The 19,781-nt window shown below is 42.7% G+C and overlaps 1 protein-coding gene across 5 annotated transcripts in view; it reads left to right on the forward strand.

The window, feature by feature from the left end:
• LOC124003689 (protein FAM219A) overlaps positions 1-19,516 on the forward strand; it is a 22,440-nt gene extending 2,924 nt beyond the window's left edge. For 2 of the 5 annotated variants that reach the window (XM_046312205.1, XM_046312209.1), the window contains exons 2-6: positions 1,650-1,752; positions 9,725-9,827; positions 10,676-10,759; positions 12,003-12,078; positions 16,623-19,516. In XM_046312205.1, the coding sequence (XP_046168161.1) occupies positions 1,650-1,752; positions 9,725-9,827; positions 10,676-10,759; positions 12,003-12,078; positions 16,623-16,781 (525 nt within the window). In that variant the 3' untranslated portion in view covers positions 16,782-19,516. The remainder of the gene's footprint in view (positions 1-1,649; positions 1,753-9,724; positions 9,828-10,675; positions 10,760-12,002; positions 12,079-16,622) is intronic. The other 3 variants (XM_046312206.1, XM_046312208.1, XM_046312207.1) reach the window with 3 other exon arrangements.
• Positions 19,517-19,781: the final 265 nt, after the last annotated feature.

Below are 19,781 nucleotides of genomic sequence, written 5' to 3' on the forward strand. Positions count from 1 at the left end.
TACATGCATCCATACTAGATTAAAAACCTCAAGGAGAACATAATTCCATAACTTGATACATCATCCACACTTTATCTATTGTGAGTGGAGATAACTTAAATCTGATTTTTTTTTTCTCCAGCTGCTCAGAGCTCTATTGTGTGAGCTAAGGTGTGACTCTGAATGGGTAGAAGGAAAAGCTGGTGTTTGGAAAACCTCATAAAGAAAATAATGGGTCTTTGTCGCAGAACAAAAATAGCCTGATGTTTGCAGGCTGTTACAGTGGGAATAGCTCATTGTTGTACTTTCCCATCTCCCTGTGCTCTGTTAGCACCACGTTGTCACTTTTGATTTATTCGGTCAGCTTAATGAACAATATTTCACCGGATGAAGCTGTTGTTTGTGTCCAGTGCTGGTATGAATTGTACTATACAGGGGGAAAAGCTCTGAGTCTGTTATTTAACACTTGTTCTGGGAGTGAAATAAGTGTGTGTGTGTGTTAGTGGCTCTGGATGAGTGTCTGCTAAATTACAAATATAAATATAGGCTATTACGTAATGACACTTAGGTCTGTCTACAGTGTAGACTACACAGTACGTGTTTAAATTTAATCAACTATGCTTATAAAATTGAAGTCAGCAGAATGGGTAAACTGCAAGAGAGGGACTCTATACTGGATATGTTCACTAGGTGCTGTATAGTAGTTTCATGCTCTGCCTGCTGTACTGCTTGTTAGTGGTCTGTTGTTTCACCACGGCAGCCAGGCAGTTCCCTGGAGAGAATGCAGTGTTCTTTCAGGCTGCCCTTGTGGGATCTCTGCTCCGGCCTACTTTGCTGGCTGTGACAGGCTTGTGGTGAACATAATGCAGGGCTCTGTGAATGGAGTAGGCAGACCAGCCAGCCAGACCTTCCACCATCCAGCAGCTCTTGATTGTGTCCCAAACGGCACCCTTTTACCTTTATAGTGCACTACTTGTGACCAGAGCCTGGTCACAAGTAGTGCACTACATAGGGTTCCATTTGGGACACACTCCCATCCAATAGGAACCCCCTCTGTTCTCCCACGGCCCCCGAGTGACGTCACTCACAGACATCCTCACTGGCCCAGTCTCACAAGTAGAATGCTCTGGCAGTGGAAACTGACCAAGAATAGAGTCACAAGCAGGCACACACTTAACAGTAGTCTCTGTCACAGGCTTTCACCTTACGTGAGCGAAGCCTGGAAGCAGAGGCTAACTAAACAGTAAAATATAAGTAGAACGCCATAGATGAGGGGAAGAAGGTGTTCAAGGGGCTGGAAAAGGCCTTTTGGGCATGGTCAAATAAAACAAATCTTTTCACCGGTTGTGAAGTTGAGCTGAAGTCTGCCTAGTTTTGGAATTGAAAATATGACTGTCGCTTATGGAAGCTGATTTGTGCCAGAGGTCAAATGTAAAACAACCACAGTGAATCTTGAAAGTTGACTGTACTTTAGTTTATCCCACGTGTAACTCTGTTATTTTTTTGTCACACTGCTTTGCTTTATCTTGGCCAGGTTGCAGTTGTAAATGAGAACTTATTCTCAGTTGGCCTACCTGGTTACATAAAGGTGGGGGAAAAAGTTGAACACATTTGATAGAAAATGACAATATCAAACCTGGGAAAGCTAATCATCCTTTTTTGTTCTGCAGCAGGACCCAGCAGCATCCTCCACCTCCGAGGCCGACTCCGATACTAGAGAAGGGGAAACGGTGGCCATGAACTACAAGCCCTCCCCACTGCAAGTGAAAATAGGTGAGCCTTATAATATGATCTCCACTCCTCATTTTCTATACATCATCAATGTGTCTGTGTTCTACTAACACACGGTGGCCTTCAATAAGACCATCTCTCTGTCTATAAATGAATAAATCATTCATTCAGTCTGTCAGTCAATATATAACAACATACAACCACCAGCTGTGGCATTTGAGCAAATGCATAAATTGATGGCATTCTATCAAACTGAGTGAATCAGCTATAGCAATTGGTTAATGTATTTATTAGGGATCCCCATTAGCTGCTGCCTCGTCCTGGGGTCCAAAGACACCAAAGCACCCACATTAGATCTAAAACAAAAGATAGAACTATGTTTGTACTAAATGAGCTAAAGATAAAATGGTACATCATATAACATCCCTACACCACATATCCACCAGACAGAATGTATTAATGAGTCAACGGTGTTATTCTCATTCAGTAGTTCATCTATTTTTGGAGCGATGCTGTGTTCTTTGCGTAAGCACAATAAATATTTACGATAGGCTTTATAGCACAGCGACATGCAGAAAGGCAGGTTCAGTCAGATGCACTAAAGTGATGTTTCTTCTTTGGCATGCATCTTTGTAACATTACACCTTTACCATGTTTTGCATTTTTTTTATTGACATAGGCCTAGAGCTATCAAAATAGGTTTGAGTTACTGACTGAGAGTCATAAGCAAGATAGTGAATTCGGAAAGTATTCAGACCCCTGGACTTCTACATTTAGTTACGTTACAGCCTTATTCTAAAATTGATTAAATTGTTTTTTTCTCCTCATCAATCTACTCGCACTACCCCACAATGACAAAGCAAAAACAGGTTTTTAGAAATTCTTGCAAATTTCTTACAAATAAAACAATATCACATTTACATAAGTATTCAGACCCTTTACTGAGTACTTTGTTGAAGCACCTTTGGCAGCGATTACAGCCTCGAGTCTTCTTGGGTATGATGCTACAAGCTTGGCACACCTGTATTTGGGGAGTTTCTTCCATTCTGGATGGGGAGCGTCACTGCTTATCTATTTTCAGGTCTCTCCAAAGATGTTTGATCAGGTTCAATTCCGGACTCTGGCTGGGCCACTCAAGGACATTCAGAGACTTGTCCCCAAGGCTCTCCTGGTTGTCTCGCCTGTGGGCTTGGGGTCGTTGTCCTGTTGGAAGGTGAACCTTCGCCCCAGTCTGAGGTCCTGAGTGCTCTGGAGCAGGTTTTCATCAAGGATCGCTCTGTACTCTCCTCCAGTCATCTTTCCCTCGGTCATGACTAGTCTCCCAGTCGCTGCAGCTGAAAAACATCCCCACTGCATGATGCTGCCAACACCATGCTTCACCGTAGGGATGGTTCAAGGTTTCCTCCAGACTTTGCATTCAGGCCAAATAGTTCAATCTTGGTTTCATCAGACCAGAGAATCTTTTTCTCATGGTTAGAGTCCTTCAGGTGCCTTTTGGCAAACTCCAAGTGAGCTGTCTGTCATGTGCATTTAAATGAGGATTGGCTTCCATCTGGCCACTTTACCAAGGCCTGATTGGTGGAGTGCTGCAGAGATGGTTGTCCTTCTGGAAAGTTCTCCCATCTCCATAGAGGAACTCGTCAGCGTGACCATTGAGTACTTGGTTCCAAACTTCTTACATTTAAGAATGATGGAGGAGGCTACTGTGTTCTTGGGGACGTTCAATGCTGCAGATCCCCAGATCTGTGCCTCGACACAATCCTGTCTCAGAGTTCTACGGACAATTCCTTTGACCTCATGGCTTGGTTTTTGCTCTGACATGCACTTTCAACTATTCAAATTCACACACAGGTGTGCCTTTCCAAATCATCTCCAATATGCGGACTCCAAGTTGTAGAAACATCTTAAGGATGATCAATGGAAACAGGATGCACCTGTGCGTAAAGTAGTACATTCAAGTATTTCTACTGAAGTTGTTTTTTCGGGGTATCTTATATATATATATATATATATATATATATATATATATATATATATATATATATATTTTTTAATTGGGGGGAATTTTACCCCCTTTTTCTCCCCAATTTCATGGTATACAATTTGTTAGTAACTACAATCTTGTCTCATCGCTACAACTCCCGTACAGGCTCGGGAGAGACTAAGGTCGAAAGCGTCCTCCGATACACAACCCAACAAGCCGCACTGCTTCTTAACATACTGCGCGTTCAACCCGGAAGCCAGCCGGACCAATGTGTCGGAGGAAACACTGTGCACCTGGTGACCTGGTTAGCGTGCACTGCGCCCGGCCCGCCACCGGAGTCGCTAGTGAGCGATGAGACGAGGATATCCCTACCGGCCAAACCCTCCCTAACCTGGACGACGCTATGCCAATTGTGCGTCGCCCCACGGACCTCCTGGTTGCGGCCGGCTGACAGAGCCTGGGCGCGAACCCAGAGTCTCTGGTGGCACAGCTAGCACTGCGATGCAGTGCCCTAGACCACTGCGCCACCCGGGAGGCCTACTTTTTAAATTTGACTACTTTTACTTCACTACATTCCTAAAGAAAATGTTATTTTTACTTCCTACATTTTCCCTGACATCCAAAAGTCCTCGTTATATTTTGAATGCTTAGCAGGACAGGAAAATATTCCAATTCACACATTTATCAAGAGAACACGTGGTCATCCCTACTGCCTCTGATCTGGCAGACTCACTAAACACAAATGAATTGTTTTAAAATGATATTTAATTGCTGAAGTGTGCCCCTGGCTATCTGTATATTTTAAAAACAAAAAATGGTGCCGTCTGCTTTGTTTAATATAAGGAATTTGAAATGATTGACACTGAAGTATGTTTAGAACCAAAAATACTTAGACTTTTACTCAAGTAGTATTTTACTGGGTAAATTTGACCTTCTCTATTAAGGTGTCTATGCTTTTACTTCATGACATTTGTGTAGAAAGACCTAGTTAAGCTGCAGCTGGCCCAGAACAGAGTGGCACGTTTTGCTCTTAACTGTAATCAGACGGCTGATATAAGTACTATGCATGCCAGTGTCTCTTGGCTAAGAGTTGAGGAGAGACTGACTGCATCACTTCTTTTTTATGTATTTTTTAGAAACATTAATGTGTTAAACCCCAACTTCTTTGCAAGTCAACTTACACACAGCTCTGACACACACTTATCCCGCCAGACACATCACCAGGGTTCTTTTCACAGTCCCCAAAACCAATTCAAGATAGCGTACAGTATTATATAGAGCCCTAATTGCATAGAACTTCCTTCCATCTCATATTGCTCAAATAAACAGCAAACATGGTCTCAAAAAACAGATAAAGCCTCTCCTCTATTTGACCTACAGTTGGAAGTTTACATACACTTATGTTGGGATCATTAACACTCGTTTTTAAACCACTCCACAATGTATTGTTAACATACTATAGTTTTGGTAAGTCTGTTAGGACATCTCCTTTGTGCATGACACAAGTCATTTTTTCCAACAATTGTTTACAGACAGATTATTTCACTTATAATTCACTGTATCACAATTCCGGTGGGTCAGACGGTTACATACACTAAGTTGACTGCCTTTGAACAGCTTGGAAAATTCCAGAAAATGTCATGGCTTTAGAAGTTTCTGATTGGCTAATTGACATAATTTAAGTCCATTGGAGGTGTACCTGTGGATGTATTTCAAGGCATACCTTCAAACTCAGTGCCTTTTTGCTTGATATCATGGGTAAATCAAAAGGAATCAGTCAATACCTCCAAATTGTAGACCTCCACAAGTCTGGTTCATCCTTGGGAGCAATTTCCGAACGCCTGAAGGTACCACGTTCATTTGTACAAACAATAGTATGCAAGCATAAACACCATGGGACCACGCTCAGGAAGGAGACGTGTTCTGTCTCCTAGAGATGAACGCACTTTGGTGCGAAAAGGGCCATTCAACTCCAGAACAACAGCAAAGGACCGTGCGAAGATGCTGGAGGAAACGGGTACAAAAGTATTTACATGTACAGTAAAATGAGTCCTATATCAACATAACCTGAAAGGCCGCTCAGCAAGGAAGAAGCCACTGCTCCAAAACCGCCATAAAAAAGCCAAACTACGGTTTGCAACTGCACATGGGGACAAAGATCATACTTTTTGGAGAAATGTCCTCTGGTCTGTTAAACAAATAGAACTGTTTGGCCATAATGACCATCGTTATGTTTGGAGGAAAAAGGGGGAGGCTTGCAAGCCAAAGAACACCATCCCAACCGTGAAGCACGGGGGTTGCAGCATCATGTTGTGGGGGTGCTTTGCTGCAGGAGAGACTGGTGCACTTCACAAAACAGATGGCATCATGAGGATGGAAAATGATGTGGATATATTGAAGCAACATTGGACAATGACCCCAAGCATACTTCCAAAGTTGTGGCAAAATGGCTTAAGGACAACAAAGTCAAGGTATTTGAGTCGCCATCACAAAGCCCTGATCTCAATCCTATAGATAATTTGTGGGCAGAACTGAAAAAGCGTGTGCGAGCAAGGAGGCCTACAAACCTCAGTTACACCAGCTCTGTCAGGAGGAATGGGCCAAAATTCACCCAACTTACTGTGGGAAGCTTGTGGAAGGCTACCTGCAACATTTGACCCAGTTACACTCAATTATTATTGCTTTTAAATTGTTTATGTAAACTTCTGACCCACAGGGAATGATTCTCACCACTATTATCTCCACTATTATTCTGACATTTCACATAAAATAAAGTGGTGATCCTAACTGACCTAAGACAGGGAATGTTTTAGGATTTAATGTCAGGAATTGTGAAACTGAGTTTAAAGTATTTTGATAAGGTGTATGTGAACTTTCGACTTCAACTGTACATATGTAAAATGAATTTAGGAACTAAAGCTTTGGTTGTCTTCCTCTCAGGCTTCCATGTCTTCTCCCTGGACCTCCCCAATGTCCAAGGTGGCGAGACACGATAGTGATGACACCATAGGCCTTGTTGATCTCTGCACCAGACAGGATGCTCTTGCAAACATACTTGGTGTCTAACATGTATGCTGTGGCGTGTATGGGCTTCAGACAGAAGTCTTCACGCTTTTTGATGCATTTCAGAATTGCAGTTTCCTCTGCTTGGAGCAACAGTGAAGTGGGCAGGGCAGTACGGATTTCTCCTCTTACAAGCAGTGTCTGAACATCAGACAGGATGGCATCGTCTCCCTCAATCTGTGCAATGTCTACTGCCATAGGTTTTAGGTTGCTTACCACTCTCTCCCAAAATACATCATCCAGGAGGATCCTCTTGATGGGGCTGTCCATATCGGCAGACTGTGATATAGCCATTTCTTGGAGAGACTCCTTCCCCACCAGGAGACTGGCAAACATTACGACAACACCACCCCAATGGGTGTTGCTGGGCAGCTTCAATGTGGTGCTCTTATTCTTCTCACTTTGCTTGGTGAGGTCGACGATTGCTATAACTTGATGACCCTTCCCATACCTAACCATTTCCTTGCCTCGCTCGTAGAGTGTATCGACAGTTTTCAGTGCCATGATAACCTTGAGGAGCAGATTCAGTGCATGAGCAGCACTGCCAATGGGTGTGATGTGAGGGTAGGACTCCTCCACTTTAGACCAAGCAGCCTTCATATTCGCAGCATTGTCTGTCACCAGTGCAAATACCTTCTGTGGTCCAACATATAATTTGGCACAGTATTTGCAAATGTACACAGCTTTTCATTCTACATTGGCTGCAGTGAAAATTCTCCACACATCAGATAGTGCCCATGGCATTTTTGTGTAAAGATAAGAAGAAAATGAGTAAAAAAACAATTCCAATTCCAGATAAATAGTTAAGCAGTTAGATTAAATAACCCCTTTTGTAAGATAAATGTTTTAAAATGAAACATGTATGGAAACAGGTGAATTAACACTCCTCAGTTAGCAGGTTCAAACAAGCTAAAACCCACATGGTAGAAAAAACTAACTAGCCGAAATTAACAAGTTATAAATGATTTAAACACACTTTTCTGTAGGCTACTATTTACTAGTAAACAACAAATCATGCATGTCATATTAAATATATTCACCCCACCCAGTATTGTAATCAAAACATACCAGAAAGCATATAGTCCTTGGCTCAGACAGTGTAGTAGTGTGGGCTCAATAGCATCTCATTAGTGCTAGATATTGAGAATCAGCTGCACATGTGATGGAAGAATGCACTGTGCATGCAGAGGCTTGTAATTCCATTGAATTTGGGATAGGTTAACCAAAATATGCCACAAGACCTAGAATTGCCTTCACTGTTATAAGATAACTTTTAAAACATTAATTTAAGCAAAATTCCCCAAATTCCCGGGCTTATCTTCCCATGGAACATTTCTGGGAAATTTACCAGAAATTTTCCGACCCTTTGCAACTCTAGCTGGGGTACAGGTTAGTCGAGGTAATTTGTACATGTAGGTAGGGGTAAAGTGACTATGCATAGATCATAAACAGCGAGTAGCAGCAGTGTAAAAACAAGGGGGGAGTGGAGTGTCAATGTAAATAGTCCAAGTGGCCATTTGATAAATTTGTTTAGCAGTCTTATGTCTTGAGGTTAGAAGCTGTTAAGGAGCCTTTTGGACCTAGACTTGGCGCTCCGATACCGCTTTCTGTGGTAGCACAGAGAACAGTCTATGACTTGGATGACTGGCGTCTTTGACAATGTTTTGGGGCCTTCCTGTGACACAGAATAATTATGTAAATAACGTTTTTTTTTATTTTTTATTAATTAGCATAAATGTCTAAACTTATTTTCACTTTGTCATTTTGGAGAATTGTGTGTAGATTGGTGAGAAATAATGTAATACATTTTAGAATAAGGCTGTAACCTAACAAAATGTAGACAAAGTCGAGGGGTTTCAATACTTTCCGAATGCACTGTATTAAACGGTTTCCACAATATAGCCTAATAAAGCTTTAGTGTGTTTTTTATATCCCTGAGCATTTCTGTGGTTGTTTGGGGTATATTGCCTAAGGCCAATACCCAATAGCCATTCTGCCCTTGCTAGCAGTAACAGGCTGAAGTTACTCAACGTAACCCAGGGCAGGAACTTTGAAAGGGCTTTGAGATCACCGCTTCCAATCCCATAACCCTATCTCCCTCTCATGTACTCAGTTGGTCAGCAGCACTGTGCTTCAGAGATTAAATAAATGAAGTGTCATGTTGATGCTAATTAAGCTTTGCATCACAATCATCGTCTTTGGAGCCTGCTTATTCACTACTGGACGGACCGCAGAGGAATTCCAAGCACACAGACGACAGTGTGGAAGTCCCATAAAAGTCAAGCCCAAAGTTTACATTATAAACCCCACATGCCCCTCCAGTAGGGCTATGAGTTATAAATGACCACAGTGTTCCATAAGTCAGCACAACCAATGTTGCAGTACGGTTGCCTACTAACATTTTGTTTTTAGTCATTTTCAGGTAGAAGGTAGTGATGGACCTGAAAGCAACATGTTTTATTTTAGGCCCACTAAAGAAAGCAAATCAGATGAACAATTTGAATACATTGTGGAAAAGGGTTTTGGGGCATTGTCTTGCATAAAATAGTGGTGACGACTATGCTGAGGACTGTGTGTTCGCTAGGAATGACACTACCTGTTGGAAGACAATGGGAATGGAGGGGGTGACACTTTCCCTCATTGTCGCTCACGATGAAATCGGAGCGGGGACTTTGGAGCTCTCTCTCTTTGTTCGTTCATATGTTAGTGACACATGATATCTTAGACAGCCCTGGTCCGATTTTGAAGAAACCTAGGTGAATGACGCGTCTTGCAGTAGAGATCCAGGATTTGCTCAAATTACACCCAAGGCAGGAGCTGAAGAAATGAGCTGAAATGTGTTAGTCACATGCGCTGTCTCGATTGGCCCACGGTTGGGTGCTGCATCGTCCATGGGGGACTACATGTTTACTGTTGCCTTGTTTGTTAATTGTTTCTAACTATGATGTTATCTCCTGTGATTGGCAGAGAAACAGAGAGAGCTGGCCAGGAAGGTATCAGTAAAAAATGGCACCGTGGGTAGCCCCGTCAACCAGCAACCCAAGAAGAACAACGTCATGGCCAGAACACGGTAACAAGCTCAAACTTGATGGTTTCCTCACCATGTTATTATTTTGTGGCATTTCCATGGAAAAGGACCAATGAGCACCAACGTGAACTTAATAGGTCATATCAAATTGGGTGTCAAATGAAAGCGGAGTCTGTATTTTCCATCTTTAAAATTTAGCCATAGGTAAAGGCTTTGATTTCTGGGTGAACAGATGGAAAAGTGGTCTTGGCATTTAAGACTTTCTGGTAGATGTTTTCTATCAGAAATACACAAACACATTAACATTTTAAAACTCAAAATATGAACCATTCATAACTAAACAGGGACTTTAGAAATGGGAGTCTGTGTGAATGCTAAATTCAGACTGACTCTAGTTGATAAGCGTATGGGCCTGGTTCAGTCAAACCCAGTAACAGGTGCCCTTCCCTTTGTCTGTAATCCTAGTCCCTCGGTGGATTAGCAGAGATGTGAAAGCAGCTCCCCCTACACCCAGAGCCCCAGATTATGGGCAGCACCCATTAGATTGGAGGATGGCGATTTAGCCAAAAGCGCTCTAACCAGGCTAGGAGAATACTAACCCCTGCTGTGACTAACAGCTGCTGCTGAGGAGGAGGCTGGTTCGTGCCATTTTATGATATTCCAGATTTGGCCCAGATTTAGCCACAGATCTGTTGCATTCAAGAGATTGGAGAAACGCAGGAACCAGAATATCTTCATTTTGGCGCCACATAACTGGAACTGACCTAACGTTCAAGTTTACGATTTTGGGATATATATTGCCCTTTTTTATTGAAAACTTGAAAATGTTACTTTGAGGATCCCCATGACATTTTCACACGTTTTGTGTCTTTTCTTCTACTTTCCTTTAGGTTGGTGGTGCCAAACAAAGGCTACTCCTCTTTAGACCAGACCAGCCCAGATGAGAAGCCCCTGGTAGCGCTGGATACAGACAGGTAATGATGAATGTAATATTTCTCTGAATGGGATTTCAAAAGGGTGAGAAGAAGAGATCCATCTTGCCGATGTCTACTCTCTTTCTCTCTGACACTGGCTTCCAACAGACTTGTTCCAGACCTCCGCCTTCAGCCTTTCAAAGCTCAGTCACAGTGCGTAGGGGACTAACTACTTCTACTATTCAATACAGGCTGAAAGAGTAGCACATACCAGAAAACGGTGATCTGACTCGGGGTAAGCAGGAAAAGTGTAACTGTTTGTTGGCTGTTACAGCTCCGCTCCTAGCCTCCCTCTCTCGGCAAGCAGGCAGAGTCATTCCCAAATTTAGGGAAAATCCTCTCCCAGGGTGCCGGATTAGGGGGTTTGGGATTTGGACCGCCGGGAAAAGAGGCTCAGTGTCCTCCCTCCTTCAGTGCTCCCTGCCCAGCGTGTGATACAGATGGGATGCGTCCCAAATGGCACCCGTTTCTGCCCTTTTCCCTTCATAGTGTTCTGCTTTTGACTAGGTCCCTGGTCAAAAGTAGTGCACTATGAAGGGAATAGGGTGCCATTTGGAACAAATACATGGGTCCTGTACCCTGTGTTGTTTTTCCATGACCTTCATCTGCTGATTTGCGCTTTTTGGCACCCATCACAACGACGACATCTTGCTCTCTCTCTCTCCTCTCACACTTGCACTCAATTGCACTGCCATAGTTGTTCTCTGTCACACACACAATTTTGTATTATGTCATGTGCCCTTACTTGAAAACACACACAAAAAAACCCACATGTATGAAAGTACATGTGTGTTTATTGTCTTTAGGCATGTCTGATAGAGTTCAGCCTCATTAAGAAAAGGACCAATCATTCCTGGAGTCAGGATCAATGGAACGTTCCAGATTGTCTCTGCTGGTTGTCTCTGTTAGAATAAATCAATCCTGCTGAAATGTCAGCTCCTCATGGTGCCTAATTATCTACTAGGGAGATGCCTGGAGATGTAGAATATAAACACTGTGTTTTTGGTTTTCATAAATCATTTTCTGGAAGGGAACACACTGAAATGCTGAGCAATGTTTTCAAAAGTGTCCCGAAATGAGTTTACAGTTCCCTTTTTTTATTATCTAGAAATGTAAGCTCCATAGCACAATATTGTTTTATTTATTTACTTAACTTTTTTTTTACTGTCCCTATCAATGTTTGTGTTACATCCTGGTGTTTGGGAGGTCTAGGTGTCAGACTAACCATCTCTTCTTGTTTCAGTGATGATGACTTTGACATGTCCAGATACTCTTCGTCTGGATACTCCTCAGCCGAGGTGAGATGTCTGAGGGACCAGGTATCTATGCACTACATACAGCTAATGTCAAGCTGTCATAAGCACTGCATAACCTGTCATGTCACTTCCCTGCGTATGTCAATTCCCATAGCTTCTATCCTATAACCTGTCTCTGATCACCATTCACTTTTGTAAATGTATAACTATGGCGTTTCCGTCAGTCGTGATTTATCCATACATTTCTATCCATGTGTTTGTCTATATGTGTTTAAGTAGTCATTTTATTTTTGTCTCACTTGAGTTTTACTTGGTGTTATGTCTGCGACGATACAATGACTAGCACTAGCACGACCCATAGCATTTCTGTACTCGCTTATGTTTTACCTAAAACATTGTGATATTTCAAATCAATAATAACGTGTGTGGCTCTTTATTACAGTCTATTCGGAAAGTATTCAGAACACTAGACTTTTTCCACATTTTGTTACGTTACAGCCTTATTGTAAAATTGATTAGGGGAAAAAATAAAAGAATACAATACACACAATACTCCATAATGACAAAATGAAAACAGGTTTTTAGAAATTTTAGCAAATTCATTACAAATAAAAAACAGATACCTACTTTACGCAAGTATTCAGACCCTTGGCTATGAGACTTGAAATTGAGCTCAGGTGCTTCCTGTTTCCATTGATCATCCTTGATGTTTCTACAACTTGATTGGAGTCCACTTGGTAAATTTAAATTGATTGGACATAATTTGGAAAGGCACACACCTGTCTATATAAGGTCCCACAGTTGACAGTACATGTCAGAGCAAATACCAAGCCATGAGGTCGAAGGACTTGCCCGTAGAGCTCCGAGTCAAGGAACATATCTTGGGAATCGTACCAACACATTTCTGCATTATTGAAGGTCCCCAGTAACACCGTGGCCTCCATAATTCTTAAATGGAAAAAAGTTTGGAACCACCAAGACTCTTCCGAGAGTTGACCACCCGGCCAAACTGAGCAATTGGGGGAGAAGGGCATTGGTCAAGGAGGTGACCGAGATCCTAATGGTTACAGATTTTTTTTTATTTTATTTTATTTCACCTTTATTTAACCAGGTAGGCAAGTTGAGAACAAGTTCTCATTTACAATTGCGACCTGGCCAAGATAAAGCAAAACAGTTCGACAGATACAACGACACAGAGTTACACATGGAGTAAAACAAACATACAGTCAATAATACAGTATAAACAAGTCTATATACAATGTGAGCAAATCAGGTGAGAAGGGAGGTAAAGGCAAAAAGGCCAAGGTGGCAAATAAATACAATATAGCAAGTAAAACACTGGAATGGTAGTTTTGCAATGGAAGAATGTGCAAAGTAGAAATAAAAATAATGGGGTGCAAAGGAGCAAAATAAATAAATAAATTAAATACAGTTGGGAAAGAGGTAGTTGTTTGGGCTAAATTATAGGTGGGCTATGTACAGGTGCAGTAATCTGTAAGATGCTCTGACAGTTGGTGCTTAAAGCTAGTGAGGGAGATAAGTGTTTCCAGTTTCAGAGATTTTTGTAGTTCGTTCCAGTCATTGGCAGCAGAGAACTGGAAGGAGAGGCGGCCAAAGAAAGAATTGGTTTTGGGGGTGACTAGAGAGAGATACCTGCTGGAGCGTGTGCTACAGGTGGGAGATGCTATGGTGACCAGCGAGCTGAGATAAGGGGGGACTTTACCTAGCAGGGTCTTGTAGATGACATGGAGCCAGTGGGTTTGGCGACGAGTATGAAGCGAGGGCCAGCCAACGAGAGCGTACAGGTCGCAATGGTGGGTAGTATATGGGGCTTTGGTGACAAAACGGATTGCACTGTGATAGACTGCATCCAATTTGTTGAGTAGGGTATTGGAGGCTATTTTGTAAATGATATCGCCAAAGTCGAGGATTGGTAGGATGGTCAGTTTTACAAGGGTATGTTTGGCAGCATGAGTGAAGGATGCTTTGTTGCGAAATAGGAAGCCAATTCTAGATTTAACTTTGGATTGGAGATGTTTGATATGGGTCTGGAAGGAGAGTTTACAGTCTAACCAGACACCTAAGTATTTGTAGTTGTCCACGTATTCTAAGTCAGAGCCGTCCAGAGTAGTGATGTTGGACAGGCGGGTAGGTGCAGGTAGCGATCGGTTGAAGAGCATGCATTTAGTTTTACTTGTATTTAAGAGCAATTGGAGGCCACGGAAGGAGAGTTGTACGGCATTGAAGCTTGCCTGGAGGGTTGTTAACATAGTGTCCAAAGAAGGGCCGGAAGTATACAGAATGGTGTCGTCTGCGTAGAGGTGGATCAGGGACTCACCAGCAGCAAGAGCGACCTCATTGATGTATACAGAGAAGAGAGTCGGTCCAAGAATTGAACCCTGTGGCACCCCCATAGACTGCCAGAGGTCCGGACAGCAGACCCTCCGATTTGACACACTGAACTCTTATCAGAGAAGTAGTTGGTGAACCAGGCGAGGCAATCATTTGAGAAACCAAGGCTGTCGAGTCTGCCAATGAGGATGTGGTGGTTGACAGAATCGAAAGCCTTGGCCAGATCAATGAATACGGCTGCACAGTAATGTTTCTTATCGATGGCGGTTAAGATATCGTTTAGGACCTTGAGCGTGGCTGAGGTGCACCCATGACCAGCTCTGAAACCAGATTGCATAGCAGAGAAGGTATGGTGAGATTCGAAATGGTCGGTAATCTGTTTGTTGACTTGGCTTTCGAAGACCTTAGAAAGGCATGGTAGGATAGATATAGGTCTGTAGCAGTTTGGGTCAAGAGTGTCCCCCCCCTTTGAAGAGGGGGATGACCGCAGCTGCTTTCCAATCTTTGGGAATCTCAGACGACACGAAAGAGAGGTTGAACAGGCTAGTAATAGGGGTGGCAACTATTTCGGCAGATAATTTTAGAAAGAAAGGGTCCAGATTGTCTAGCCCGGCTGATTTGTAGGGGTCCAGATTTTTCAGCTCTTTCAGAACATCAGCTGAATGGATTTGGGAGAAGGAGAAATGGGGAAGGCTTGGGCGAGTTGCTGTTGGGGGTGCAGTGCTGTTGACCAGGGTAGGAGTAGCCAGGTGGAAAGCATGGCCAGCCGTAGAAAAATGCTTATTGAAATTCTCAATTATGGTGGATTTATCAGTGGTGACAGTGTTTCCTATCTTCAGTGCAGTGGGCAGCTGGGAGGAGGTGTTCTTATTCTCCATGGACTTTAAAGTGTCCCAGAACTTTTTTGAGTTAGAGTTGCAGGAAGCAAATTTCTGCTTGAAAAAGATAGCCTTGACTTTTCTAACTGCCTGTGTATAACGGTTTCTAGCTTCCCTGAATAGCTGCATATCACGGGGGCTGTTCGATGCTAATGCAGAACGCCATAGGATGTTTTTGTGTTGGTTAAGGGCAGTCAGGTCTGGGGAGAACCAAGGGCTATATCTGTTCCTGGTTCTAAATTTCTTGAATGGGGCATGTTTATTTAAGATGGTTAGGAAGGCATTTAAAAAAAATATCCAGGCATCCTCTACTGACGGGATGAGATCAATATCCTTCCAGGATACCCGGGCCAGGTCGATTAGAAAGGCCTGCAAGATAGAGCTCCAGAGTTCCTCTGTGGAGATGGAAGATCCTTCAAGAAAGAAAATCCATCTCTGCAGCACTCCACCAATCAGGCCTTTATGATAGTGGCCAGACGGAAGCCACTCCTCACTAAAAGTCACATGACAGCCCGCTTGGAGTTTGCCAAAACGCACCTAAAGAACTCTGACCAAGAGAAACAACATTCTCTGGTTAGATCAAACCAAGATTGAACACTTTGACCTGAATGCTAAACGTCATGGCTGGAGGAAACCTGGCACCATCCCTATGGTGAAGCGGGGTGGCAGCATCATCCTGTGGGGATGTTTTTCAGCTGCAGGGACTGGGAGACTAGTCAGGATTGAGGGAAAGATGAATGAAGCAAATTGCAGAGAGATGATTGATGAAAACCTGCTCCAGAGTACTCAGGACCTCAGACTGGGGTGAAGGTTTACCTTCCAACAGGACAATGACCCTAAGCACACAGCCAAGACAACAGAGGAGTGGCTTCGGGACAAGTCTCAATGTCCTTGAGTGGCCCAGCCAGAGCCTGGACTTGAACCCGATCAAACATCTTTGGAGAGACCTGAAAATCTGTGCTGTGACGCTCCCCTTCCAACCTGACAGAGCTTGAGAGGATCTGCAGAGAAGAAATTCCCCAAATACAGTTGTGCCAAGCTTGTAGCGTCATACCCAAGAAGAATTGAGCTGTAATCGCTGCCAAAGGTGTTTCAAGAAAGTACTGAGTAAAGGCTCTGAATACTTATGTAAATCTGACATGTAAAAAAAAAGATTTAAAAATATATATATATTTTTTTACATCTCTAGAAACCTGTTTTTGCTTTGTCCTTATGGGGTATTGTGTGTAGATTAATGAGGGGGGACATGGTCATCCATTTCAGAGTACGACTGTAACGTAACAACATTTGGAGAAAGTCGAGGGGTCTGAATACTTTCCGAACGCACTGTATTACGATTGGGAAATGATCATGTTTTGTCCACTCTGTCCCCCGCAGCAGATCAACCAGGACCTCAACATCCAGCTTCTGAAGGACGGTTACCGGCTAGACGAGATCCCTGACGACGAGGATCTGGATCTGATCCCTCCCAAATCAGTCAACCCCACCTGCATGTGCTGCCAAGCCACCTCCTCCTCAGCCTGCCACATCCAGTAGCCCCTCCCATGACAGATGCTCCCGCCCCTGCCACCAGGGCAGCAACAAGGAAGAGGAGGAGTTTAAATGATTGTGGGGACGGGACAGAAGAATAGGTGTATTGGAATTAGTGTGGATTTGAAAAGGGTGAAAATGCAGAACAAATTTACTGAGAGTAACTGGTTCCTCCTATGGTAGGACTTGTGCATACGTTTGTCTGTTACGTTATAGGGTCTTTATGTCTGAGTAGTATTCAGAAGCAGCTCTCCCTTGTCTCATCTTGGAATATTACATGGATGGCAATGGAAAGGTCTCAAATGCTGACCTTGTGTGAGATGGCAATGTTTCGAAGATGGTCACTTGAGGATTATGTCGTCTTAAACTCTTTTTTTTTGACCTCCTGAAAGTCTTTGTTGCTGTCACTGTATGGAGGGATCAACAGGGAATGTACTGTGAGCGTGGAAAAAGGACAAACATTTGATTGAAGAGCTGTCTGAGTGTGTCTAATATCAAATCTTTTAGAATATTTAAGGAGATACAGCAACGAACAGAGGAATCCCGAATATTTATTTTATGTTCCCAAAGCAGCCATCTCACAAGTTAAAATGCAAAGTGAGTTTTGAGTTGAGTGGATTTGCAGCAGTCTGACTTCTCGCTCCTCTTATCTTTTCTGATCATATTTTCTCTCTTCCTGTTGTCGTGATACGTGTTTCACATGATGATATTTGAATTCTCATACAAAGACGTCAGAATAACTTTTCCCATTTAAAAACTTTGATATATGACTTGAGAACAGCTTTGCATGTTGCTCACTGTGCCACTTAGATAAACACCCTTACCAATACAGTAACTGGGGAGGGGGGGGGTTAGGCTCTCAACTTAACCCACTGCATCCTTAGCCTGGTCCCAGATCTGTCTGGTGCTCTCTTGACAAACTGAAGTATGGTCAAGGTAAGACGGCACAAACAGATCTGGGACCAGTCTACTGCGACTTCACCCTAGCGCCAATTAGATCTGGTCATTTTCTTGTGCAGTACTTAACGTAGAGAAAAGATATGGGATTCAAAGGTCACAAAGCCTGGTTCCAGATCTGTTTGTGCTGTCTTGCACATTGTTTGGCATGACGATGACCATAGGAGCTGGCAAGATGGTACAAACTGATCTGGGACCAGGCTAGGTCCGATACTGTATGGTGAAGCCAATGTGTATTTAGTGCCATTCTACTACTGTCCACATGAAAATGATAACTTATTTTAGTGGATATTTCTGTAACACTAAATGGTTTGTTACCCCTCAATATAATTGTATATTGGGTCATCCTGCTTATACGTATACTCATTGATTTCACTATGCTGTCTTCACTTGTCTATTGTACTTCTAATCTTATCTTTTTATTTTGTCGTGTAAATTGCTTTGAACTGTTGTATGAAAGCACATTTTCCAATATGCTCAATAGGATTAATGTGCTAACCATTACTGTACCTGCCATACTATACTACCATTTCCTAGTCCTGGCACCCAGTGGTTGTGGGTACTGTAGTTGTGCCAAAAGGCCATACTATACTACCATTTCCTAGTCCTGGCACCCAGTGGTTGTAGGTACTGTAGTTGTGCCAAAAGGCCATTTAAAAAAACAATGTATTTGTATAATAGTGTCCAACAAAAAAAAACACTTTCATGGGCATAACAGCCATAATTTAACATGAGATGGTGTTAAAATATTGTATGAATATACCAGTTGAAATGGAGAACGTGTCCTTCTGAGTTCCTGAGCAGGGATATTACCAGTACACTAATGATAGTGGTTGGGCAAAATGTCCGCCTGTACACACAGCAGCCCATGTCCTCCTATAGTGCTTCCAGAAGTAGGCTGTAGCGCCACGTTGTGCTTCTCTCACTGCTACTGACACAGTCTGTGCAATCACACAGGCACAGTACACATGGCGCACACACACAGAATGCACTATGGAACGCTTCAAATTGGAAATTGCTCCTCATGTCTAATGATCCAAGACTGTGTATAGCGCACTATATGTAAAGCAAGGGATGGATGAGGTAAATGTTATTTACTGTATTTCTTTGGGTGCTTGGTTATCCAGTGCATTCCACTGTAGTGCAATGAATGATATGAGGGATTGACTTCAGTTTGAATACACACAAATCAAGCACAAACGGGTCAATCCAAAATAATGAAAATACCTGCTGTTTTAGGATGGTGCGAAACAGGGAACACTGTGTCCACTAGGCAAGAAGTGGAAAAATGCTTTGTCTATTTTCAAGGATGCATCATCCAAATAGCAATGGAAATGTATCCCTGCTTTGTCTGAGCGCTAAGCATTAGCTTCCCCTGTCATTGTGATCACAAGTTTACACTCTCTGATCACACTCACTCTCACCCCAGAGTTGTCTAAAGTAGAGTATGCCTTAAGTAATGCATTGTATTGGAAGATATTTATTGCCTGTTTATTTGTTTTAATTTATTTGGGGGGGGTCCTACATTTTAACATAGACCGAGGGCAGCACTTACAGCTATGAAACTGCACTGAAATTCTACAGTACTCATAATATTGTGAGTTTAGTGCCATTTTGCGGATGTTAAATATTGCCCATAGGCTTTTTTGGGGGGCTATCATTCAGACACTCATTGTGATTTTAATGAAGATATGAACAATTAAAGTTTCTGTATGTAACAATGTTATTGTTCTGTGTAGTGTATCATGTCTACAAATAAATATCAACGGTCTGAATTAAAAGTTGTGGTGCAACCGCCATGTGATGTCTGGAAAAGGGGAAATATGCACAGCCAATGGTCAGGTGCTGGATAGAAAACGGATTTAAAATAATGTCCTCAGATGTTTATTTTTGTAACGTTCGAGAACCTATAATAGAGCAAATTGTAGGCGATAGCCCAATGACTAAGGGCTTGTACAATTTATTACCTCCACTAGTGATTGGGGTTGTGACAGTAACTATGGGCCAGGCCAGGGGGGGTAGGGGAGAGAAGGGAAGAGGGGGTGATTA

Source organism: Oncorhynchus gorbuscha, linkage group LG18, assembly GCF_021184085.1.
Source record: "Oncorhynchus gorbuscha isolate QuinsamMale2020 ecotype Even-year linkage group LG18, OgorEven_v1.0, whole genome shotgun sequence".
NCBI classification, from domain to species: Eukaryota; Metazoa; Chordata; class Actinopteri; order Salmoniformes; family Salmonidae; genus Oncorhynchus; species Oncorhynchus gorbuscha.